We start from the raw sequence: 10,254 nt of genomic DNA, 5'->3' as shown, positions 1-10,254 counted from the left end.
CCCCACCATGTGCTACAGCCCCACACAATGCCCCCTCTGCAGGGCGACAGGCCACCCTCCCCTCCCCTCCCCTTCCCTTCCCCCCGTGTGGCAGAGCACACCCTAGCGCCCACTGCCTCCATCCATCTGTCTGTCAGTAAGTCTCTGGGCACGGACGTGCAGTTGGCTCAGAGCATTACGGATAGACAGACACATAGTCGGAAGTGCCATGGCTTTTATTATATTAGAATACTTTTTTAATCACTCGTGACCACTGGATTTTATTCATTTAGTAGTGAATTTTTTAAACCTGTCCTGAGTCAGTTTCCTTCATTCCTAATGGCTAGTGATTTTTGATTAGAGTGATTCTCTAAATTCAAATAAGATACTCTGCCGGTAATAGCACCCGTGTACTCTGCAAACACAGTACAGCTTAACAAGCATATTCTTTGTTTCTTGTTCCAGCATTGGTTGGGGGGGAAGATCCATCTGACCTGTGGAGCTGGCTGGGTTTAGTTAATATTTTGCTAGAAAAAGCAAAGCAAAAAATGAGAAATGTTGGATTGATTTGTCTGGTTTGCTTTGCATCCAGGGAACATCTATCTCATTGGAAATGTAATATGAAATGTATCCTCAAACATCTGGCTCCCCTCCCATTATTGGACTAAATTATTTTATCAAATGGGCAAAGCTATGGAATATTTTAACTTGCATTCAGTTGGCTGGAGATACCAGGTCTGTAGCCAGGCCTGAATATTTCATATGCCTAATTCCTTATGAATTATGACACTGAGGGGGAAAATACTGTCCCACACTAACGTAGTTGTGTCTGAGCATTTCATCATGCAAATCTGTTGTCCCTCATTTCTCTCACCTACTGATTTAACATTTTCCAATATCTTGCTGCTACTGTCTGAGGGTAATCAGAGAGCAATGGGGTTGATGGTATCTAGTCACCTTTTGGAAAGAAGGACCACACTTGTGGTTAAGGTATGGGACTGGGACATAACTTTTTAATTCCTAGGTATGACACTGAGTCCTTGAGAAAGTTACTTAATCTCTCTCTGCTCCAATTTCATACCTCTAATACAGGAGTAATGAGATTATTTCCATCTTTTTTGTTTTGTGCTCAAATTGTGAGCTTTGCAGAACAGGAACTCTCTCTGTTTGTACAACATGGCTTGATATGGTCTGCAACCTATAGGCTCTTAGATAATACACTTGAGAACTAGTAGCAATTGGTACAGTTTCAAGGCCTCTGGATTACAGCATTAGCTTTCCAAATTTGTAGTGGCACTTCTCACTACTACCGCAGCTCTCTGTACTGTTCTAGTCCAGCGGTGCCCAACCTTACAGCCCACATGCTGAAAGAGTGATGGTTCGCAGCTGGATCGTGTGGGCAGGGGTCAGTCTGTGGGCTGGATCAAACACGGGGTTGCCACACAGAATTGGTTTGCAACCCCATGTGCTGGCCTAGCCTCATGCACCAGATCTGGATACAGGCAACATCTGTACATGTGCTATGGGGGGCACTTTAATTGGAGCAGCTCTGAGAGCCACTCTAATTAAAGCATCCACAGCGTCATGTGTATTCAATTAATTGAGTGTGCGCCAGCGTGTTCTAATTAGCATACATTGGGGCAGAGCTTCATCACGTGTATAGCTGTCCAAAGTGATCCATCACTCGAGACTCTTATTCAGTCGGCAGGGCTCCCTGCAGGGTCAGAAATTTGATGGTGGGGAAGCAGTGGCAGCGTTAACTGCTGGGGCTTAGAGGCCAAATTTCCAGACCTGTGAGGAGCCTCCCGGGCCAGAGGTTGAACGGTACTGTCCTAGTCAGCATTCATGGGAAGATCATGGCCATATCATTAATGCATATAATTGGAAGCTTTGCATTATGACTTTGCTTTCTTGTAGTGCTGGATACAAATGACAGGTTCCTGAGGTCAATCACTATCGGCCAGTCTCCAACAGAGAAAGGCTTCTCACGAACAGTAAGAGCTTCTTGCCCCTCAGGGTATTTAGTCCTTCAAAAAGCATGCGAGAGAAAACTGGTCCCTAAATAAAAATTGTATGTTTTTACCTCTCCAAGCACTTCCTTTCTAAAGGTGTAACAAATGTGCCTTCTGCCTCCAGCCTATGAAAACAAAAGTAAGAAGATGTACAACACAGGGCACAGTTACAGTTCACCCCCACTCAACCACATGTGGTCCCCCAAAATATTCTTCCCATAATGTTTGGTTTAATGGAAGTCTGGGATGATAAGTATCATGGTAACAAACCATGTGGGTATATGTTCATTAAACACAGCAGTAATCCTTTAGAGCAGCTCCAGACTCTTGCTGCTTATAGAACTACTCAATTTTTCTTACACACTGCAGCATTCAGTAATAGATCAATCGTTAAGTTTAAAATACAGTTTTTTAGTGGCATTAAACCTTATACTTTATTTCTTCTGATGGTAAATGATTTATGTGCTTGGAGAAATATGATTTCTTGCCATGCCAACAGAATAAATACATTTTTTTTGTTATATTGCAAAAAAAGAATCCTAATTCCACACTGAGTTTTAAGTGAAAAGTACTCTGCTTTGTAGCATTAGAGACTTGTTTCTTTTCGGATAATGAAAGGTTACTTCCAAGAATTAAGTGCAGGTAAAACTTCTGTTAGGAACCCTGATGGGTTCTCTTTATTCTTCACTTTTGTGCTGGTCTTTTCCAGGCCCAGTTTGACATCACAGTGGCAAGTGAAATCATGGCAGTCTTAGCGCTCACTGATGGGTTAGAGGATATGAGAAGACGACTGGGCAGAATGGTGGTAGCCTCTAGCAAGACAGGAGAGCCGGTTACTACGGATGATCTCGTAAGACTGCAGTTTAATTGCTACATACAGGCCTCTCACGTAAAATAATATGAAGATGATTCCACATAGAAGGAATTGGGAATTGTAGGATGTTACAAATTAAGGATGAAATCCTGACCCCATTGAAATCAATTGAAGTTTGGCTTTATCAAGGCTGAAATTTCTTCCTGGCAAAAATGTTCTTTTTGTTGTCTGAGCAGTTCTGTTTGCTATTTGGGTCTTACCATAGATTTGGCATTTGCAGTCTCCCCATCCCAGGCAGAACTCTAGCTGACTGCAATGGGGCCTTGCTTTAACAAATTCAAACCCTTCAGACATGGTACAGACAATGAAAAGGATAGAGAAAGCCCAACAAACCTGGAAAAAAATGTCCAGAGACTTGAATGGTTGCAGCTTACTTATAGCTTACAAAGGATTTGGAAAGGTTGGAGGAATAATTAGAACCGTAAGGTTCTCTTGAAGTTCATAACACTAAAATGTCACAGATATAAATAATACTTTGCAGGTTTTCATTATTTTCTGCTGAAGATGTTGAAATTAAAATTGATCCATTAAATGCTATCTAAGTCTTCCTGGAGTAAGATTGAAACTCCAATTAAATGAAACAGTATATGTCACTCCCCCCCACCCCCCAAATGATCGCTTGCAGTTGAGTATTGCAATCTAGGGTAGATTTAAAATAGCTTCTTTGAAAAGGACTGGGTGTTTCAGGGGACTGATAATGAGGCTTGGACTAGTTATTCAACCAGGGTGGTCGCAGTGTAGTTGTAAACCTTCTGTTGTGGTCTCAGTTCTGTTCCTCTTGGGCTGGTGTCACTCAGTAACTTGTGGCATTCACTGATATCCTAGTTTGTGTGCTCAACATAGAGTATGAGGATGGAGTCACTGCACCTCCTTTTGCAAGGATCTGTACTGAGGCAGGTGGTTGGAGATGCATGAGAAAGGTTATAGCTTGCCATGCTGAACCTGTTCTGAGAATACGCTGAAGACTTCTCTTCCTCCCCTGAACTGGATCTGGCACTGCTCATAAACACAGAGCTCTGCTCCAAGGAGTTGTTTCAGCAAGAGACCTGGCTGGTGTGCGGGAGGTATAGGATGAGTTTTTAGACCAAACATCCAGAAATCTGGATACAGAAATGGAAGGAAGACAAACCTGCTGAAGACATTACGGTTTTTTTTTTTTCAAATTCTTAAAATAGAATTAAACACTAAGTGAAAGGAAATAAATGGTGCAATTAAGAGAGAAAATGGGGGTGCTAACACAGTACATCCTTTGTTCATGGGTAGCCTGTTTTTTCTGAAATGACTACCACCAGCCTGTTTCATGACCAGAGCATGGAGCACCCATTCCTGCCTGACTGTACAGTAGGGTTGTTAAACAGGTACAAAATGTTGAATCCGTTTTTGTGTGTGTTGCTAGGTGATTTCACCCTGGACATCATTTTCTCGCATACAAGATACCTCCAAATAAAACACACTCCTTGTTTTTCAAAGACAGAATATAGGAAAATAATTTTTCCACGGCCATCTATGTGATGCAGTAAGTTCTCCTGGGAACATAGACTGTCCTAGACATGTAACATCAAGAACTTCCTGGTGTGGCAGACTGTCTCCTGCATTGTCCCTCTTCCTGGACACTTTGTATTCCCTGGAGGACTTAGACTGCCATGCAGGGTTAGACTCCAGACCCTTGCAAATGTGGTAGCAAGACTGTTTGTTAGTCTTTTTCCTGTAGGTGGTTCATTATAAAAGTTCCTGTAAATAAAATGTTGCTTCCACATCACAAGCCTCATTAAGATACTATCAGTAGCTCACCTGAGCACAAGCTACAGTGCTCAGCCAATAACTACACTATGAGAGGATTGAACAAGACTCCATCCCCTTCAGTTTGCCGAGCAGATGTAAATGGCAGCTGTCTGAGCAGCTGCATGGCACACTGTGTCTCCAGGAGTGCTGCTTTTCCAGCAGAGAAAACAGCTTCTCCGCTTAAAACACACACCTCAGTTTTGGAGAGAGTGGGATATGTTATATGTGAGAAAATATAAGATTCTGTCTTGTTCTTGAATTTGGTGTATACAACACTGAGGGCTGTTCACTCTTGTTATTTGAAAGATCGCTGCGGCAAAGTCCCTGGGCATTGGTGAGGCAATTCCAAGTTATAGTCATGCACTCGCCAGATCTTGGGAGTGAACTGTTCTCTTTTCTTCCCTTAGGGCGTGACTGGGGCTCTGACAGTGTTAATGAAAGATGCAATTAAACCAAACCTCATGCAGACATTGGAGGTGAGTACTGACTACTTTTTGTTTTCCAGGCTAGCCAGTTTTTCCCAGGTTTGGTTTTTGGAGCTCACATTATGGTTGCTGAAATGGATCAGCGGGTCTGCCTGTTCTTACAGGATGCAAAATGCATAATTTTTAGGGGGGTGTTATTTCTACAGGGTTTCCCCACCACTCCCCCCCGCCTTGGTACAGTGACAGGTTGGCTATCCCCTGTATGCTGCACAGTTACAGGAGGTAACTCCCACACCAGTGGCAGAGTAGGATTTACTTTCTCCCCAGTTTCTGCTCACTGGAGGAGTTCTCTTCTTTTGTCCTACCCTCCGTCAGCACCAGCTCCTTCAGCAGCATGTTGCTAACCCCAACTGCAGTTTGGGAGGGAGGGGGCAGATGAGGGACCCAAGACCCCCTGTCCAATCTGAATCCCTCCTAGCTGTCACAGTGCAGCTAAGGTGCAGGCAGGAGGGGAGGGCTAGGGAAGGGGGAGCTCCCTTCTCTCCCAGCCTCTGGGGAGCATAGTGCCCTACAACTCCCTTCCTTTTCAGCTGGTGCAGGGAAGGAAGCAGGTAGGAGAAGCTAGCTCTTTACATCAGTAAGTGGAGCATAGTGTGATGCAGATATTTCCTTTTGTCTTGCCCACCCACTAGTGTTTTTTCATGCTATCCCCTGCCAACAGTTTCCAATTTTAAGTAAGTAGCTGAACGTCTGGGCAAGGAGGATTCCCTTGAAAGCACCGGTCATCAGGGCTTCTGAACATTGCTCAGAATATATCATTCCCTCATCAGTCCCCTCCTTTCTCCCCCTCACTCCCACCTCTCAGTACACACATGTTCCCAGCCAAGGATGCTGACAGATTCTCTGCAAAGCAAAAAGCAAACAAAAAAAATAAATTTAAGGGTTCCACTTGGAGTGACACCATCAACTGACTAAAGGACAGCACCTTTCCTCACAATGTCTCTGTGTTGCTGTCTCTAATAGTGGGAGGATATAAAGGTTGTGGAATTGTCTGAGAGCCTCAGATGGAAATGGCTGCCCTACGAGTGTGAAGCATTGCTATGATTTAGCCATCTCTTCCCTGTGAGGATTAATATCGCCACTTCTTCAGATTATTATAATGCTATTTGCCTTGCATTCTTAATACTGACAATGATCCTTTGATCAGAAGGCTTTAACAGCTGGTCTCTACTCTGAGCTGGCTCTCATCCTCTAATGCAGTACTTAAGTTTAAGATCACTCTGGAAGATGTTGAATTCCCCCTGTTTCCCCCCCCCTTGTTCACTCTCTTTCAGGGGACTCCGGTGTTTGTTCATGCTGGGCCTTTTGCTAACATTGCGCATGGCAACTCATCAGTGCTGGCAGATAAAATTGCCCTGAAGCTTGTGGGTCAGGAAGGCTTTGTCGGTAAGTTTATAACTTTGCTGTCTCTCTTCTTGGAAAAGAGACTTCCATTCACAGGGAGAGCACCAGCTTCTTGGCTCAGTGCTTTAATGAGCTTCCCTTCATTTTGTCTACACTACAGTAACAGAAGCAGGATTCGGAGCAGACATCGGCATGGAGAAGTTTTTTAATATTAAATGCCGCTATTCTGGTCTCCAGCCTCACGTGGTTGTATTGGTTGCCACAGTGCGAGCTCTGAAAATGCATGGAGGAGGGCCCACTGTAAGTACCGCCCTGGGCTGTGTGTAGGCCAGGGAACGATGCAGTTGTTACAGGCAAATCACTTCGAAGTCCAGCATAGAAGTAGGAGCTTGTCTATACAGAACAGTGAAGTTCGTGCCGAGTACATTCACCCCTTAACTGCTACCCATTGACTGGGGGGTTTTAAAGGGAGGCTGGATTTACACCTTGCCAGGGTTGTTTGACCCCAGTACTCTTTCCTGGCATGGCAGGGGGTCAGACTTGATGATCTGTTCAGGTCCCTTCTGACCCTACTAACTATGAAACTCCCTGTGTAGATGCTTTTGGTGTGAGGCAGCTTACTTCAAAGTCAATTCCCTAACTGAGGAATTAATGTTGTGTATTCAGTTTCCTGCAAAATATGCCCCCTGGTTTATGTCACTGTAACTTTCTTGTGTAGTGAGGTCTAGAGGTAGAAAGTTAAAATGAAATCCACTTCCCACCTCTGAAATCCACCTTGACCCCACTGAAGACAATGGCAAAACTCCACTTGAGCAGAGCCAGGGGTCTGTCTCAGTAGGCATGTTCATCCTAATATATTTATTTCCCACTCTCACGTGCTTCCTTTTTGTCAAGCACTTACTGGTCCAGTAGAGCACAGCTGCCTGCCAGGATCCTGAATAGAAAGGCTGCTTAAACAGTTAGGACCCTCTGAGATACCTGGCACATAGTAATGAAAGGGACCTTTCATCAGACTTTTCTTTGCCATTCTGTAAACCGAGCAGGCAGATGCACTAGGTGCCCTCATGGGGTCCCTCCCAGCCCTGCTTCCTGCCGTCCTTGGTGAAGAACTGTGGACGCTTTGGTTCTCTCTGGTGTCCTTAGGCCTGTTACATTATATGGTTTGCCCATACAATTTTTATCAACACTGCCCAATGATATGTTGAATGTTTTTCCATGTGCTGTGAATACACAGTCTCTACTCCAGAGATCTCTCGATGCAGATGTCTCTTTGGAACTGTAAACTGCCACTTGCACTGGGAGTAAATCCAGAATTTTGCAAATGACAGCCCCTTGCTTGGTTTGGTCCTTTTTTCCCTTCTACTTCTCCTGGTCCTCTGCCCCATATTGTCATCATAGTCGTGTCCCCTACCCCCTGGCCCTCACCTCTCCATCCTACAGCAGTAACACCCCTTTTCATCCTTTGTTCTGGGTTTTTTTTCCTTCCCACCCTGCCCCTCAGTCTTCCCAGGTCTGAGATGCTAAAATGGCTGTTACCAAAATGTGAGTTTGCTATAATTTATAATGCCTGGACCCTAGAGCCCCATGTCCTCATATTAAGTTCTTCTCTATTCTTCTGGCTGCTTTCTTGACCATCTGAAGCATGTACAATTTGATGTTGAGCCCTTCAGTTCTAAAAGGTATTAAAGTAGTTGGCAGCCACCAGGGACACATTATGTAGTGCATTACAGATGTATAGAGCACTTATTTATCATTTTAATGAAATCTCTCTCTGCTGGGATATTTCCATTGTCTGTGATCTGTCCTTGTGTCTGTAACAATTGCTCTTCATTTCTTTTTTTGAAGACGATCTCCAGAATAGAGTCCAGCTCTAAAACTGAAATACTGCATGCCCCCATGTGACTTGCTATCCTAAAAGAGTCTTTCTTTTTTTTAGGTCAGTGCTGGAGTGCCTTTACCAAAGGAGTACACTGAAGAGGTAGCCCTTATTGTTACTTAGCCTGTTGTTATCACCACCTAACCAGCTGTTTATGTTGCAGGACATTGTCATGTGGTGCATCCTCATTAGCTTGTTGAGCATAATTTCTTCAGCTGCCAGAGAAGAGCTTCCAAACATTAGCTGTAATATTTCATTTTCATAATGACACATTGGCTCCATACTTCCTAGCGGTCATCATCATTGACCCACTCTGTATTCAGAGCCTTTGGTTTCTCCTTTGCTTATGTAATTGTCTGCATGCACACTTACTTGTTTGTGGTAATATCTGCTCCGCTGCCTATGACCCACTCTGTACTGTGGCTGCTTAGGGAGTAATTACCTTATTGAAATACTGTCCCTTAAAACATTCAATGCATCTCTCTAATTACTCCTTTCACAAATGTTTGTTAGCATTGTGAATTATTTATTCACAAGAGTAGGAGGAAAATAAGTTAGAGCTGTGACTTTAACTACTCTCTTGCCAGGCATGCATTTGTACATTTAGGTAATTATCATGACTTTCTAGTATTATTGGAGCTGGCTTCTGTGCCTGTGCGAATTTTCTGTGATTTCCTTTGTGGGTTGTGATGGATAGTGTCCAGCATCCCTTGCTGCTCATCCATGAGTTTGCAAAATACAAATGTGTATAAATCCAAAGCGGTCACCATCAACTTCAAACAAGTGCCACAAAATTCAGGATTAACGGTGATCAGTACTTCCAAAGAGTATGTCATGGGGAAATATGATCCATGTTACAGGGGTATAGGTTGTAGCCATGTTGGTCTAAGGATGTAGGCAGACAAGGTTCTTTGGGTGAATCTGTTATCTTTTATTAGAAGAACTTAAATAGTTGAAAAATAATTGTTAGCAAGCTTTTGGGTTTAAAAAAACCTTCATCAGGCTAAGGTTGGTGACAATTGCAGAGTCTTCTTTAGCCTGACAAAGGGTTTTTAAACTCAAAAGCTTGCTAAAAAAAATTTTCAAACTATTTAAGTTGGTCTAATAAAAGATATCAGATTTATCTAAAGAGCCTTGTCTGCCTATGGGGCAACATGAGGCATTTACTTGAGGGAGTTGCTGCTCTTGGATCTCAGCTTATTTTGGGGAGTGAACTGAAAACAAGCACAAAGCTTTATAATGCTTTGATGCCTTGCACCTTGGGTTGGCACTTGAAACCAGCACTGATTTAGAGATGCAAGTATTCTTCTTCCATGAGGTAACTTACCTTTCATTCAACAAGTAGATAATGCTTGTAAAGAAACTATAGTGCCTTGATGGCTGTTTCTGTTGTGATACTCTTATCATGGTTATTTCCATCTGTCGTTCCTGTAGTGGATTGCTAGTAGACATGTCGCTGCTCCCTACAGTATGTATCCTTTCTCATTGCTTTCTTTGCAGAATCTCCAGCTCTTGGCAAATGGTTGTAGTAACCTAAGCAAGCAAATCCAAAACGCCCGTATTTTTGGCATTCCGGTAGTCGTGGCTGTCAATGTTTTCAAGTAAGTGGGCTGGGCTTTGGAGCCATGCCGTAAGTGTGCAGTGCTTGCATGCTGCAATACACTGTCCCCCTGTTATCTGGACCTTCTCTTATTAGCGCTCTTGAGATGTACATTGCTACAAAAGAGCATCTTGCATTGTTCCAAGGTGACTGATAAATAGGAAAAGCTCCTTGTTCATTCATGTAAATTCTTTTCTCAACTGCCTTTTGACCTTGATTTTAAAGCAGGTTCATTGACTATTGATCTCTTATTTTCATCCTCTTTAGCCAGATGCTTCTGAATGGAATATGCCTACAGTACC

The 10,254-nt window shown here is 43.3% G+C and overlaps 1 protein-coding gene across 1 annotated transcript in view; it reads left to right on the top strand.

Moving 5' to 3' along the window:
- Positions 1 to 10,254, top strand: part of MTHFD1 (methylenetetrahydrofolate dehydrogenase, cyclohydrolase and formyltetrahydrofolate synthetase 1) — a 70,689-nt gene that overhangs the window by 44,404 nt on the left and 16,031 nt on the right. Inside the window, 7 exon segments of the mRNA XM_019550839.1 lie at positions 1,897 to 1,973; positions 2,701 to 2,841; positions 5,055 to 5,123; positions 6,407 to 6,518; positions 6,637 to 6,776; positions 8,413 to 8,454; positions 9,853 to 9,953. Of these exon segments, the coding sequence (XP_019406384.1) occupies positions 1,897 to 1,973; positions 2,701 to 2,841; positions 5,055 to 5,123; positions 6,407 to 6,518; positions 6,637 to 6,776; positions 8,413 to 8,454; positions 9,853 to 9,953 (682 nt within the window).

Source organism: Crocodylus porosus, unplaced genomic scaffold (genome assembly GCF_001723895.1).
Source record: "Crocodylus porosus isolate Cpor-Errol unplaced genomic scaffold, CroPor_comp1, whole genome shotgun sequence".
Lineage (NCBI taxonomy): Eukaryota > Metazoa > Chordata > Crocodylia > Crocodylidae > Crocodylus > Crocodylus porosus.
The sequence above is the reverse complement of the archived record's forward strand: the minus strand, read 5'-3'. Positions and strand labels throughout refer to the sequence as shown.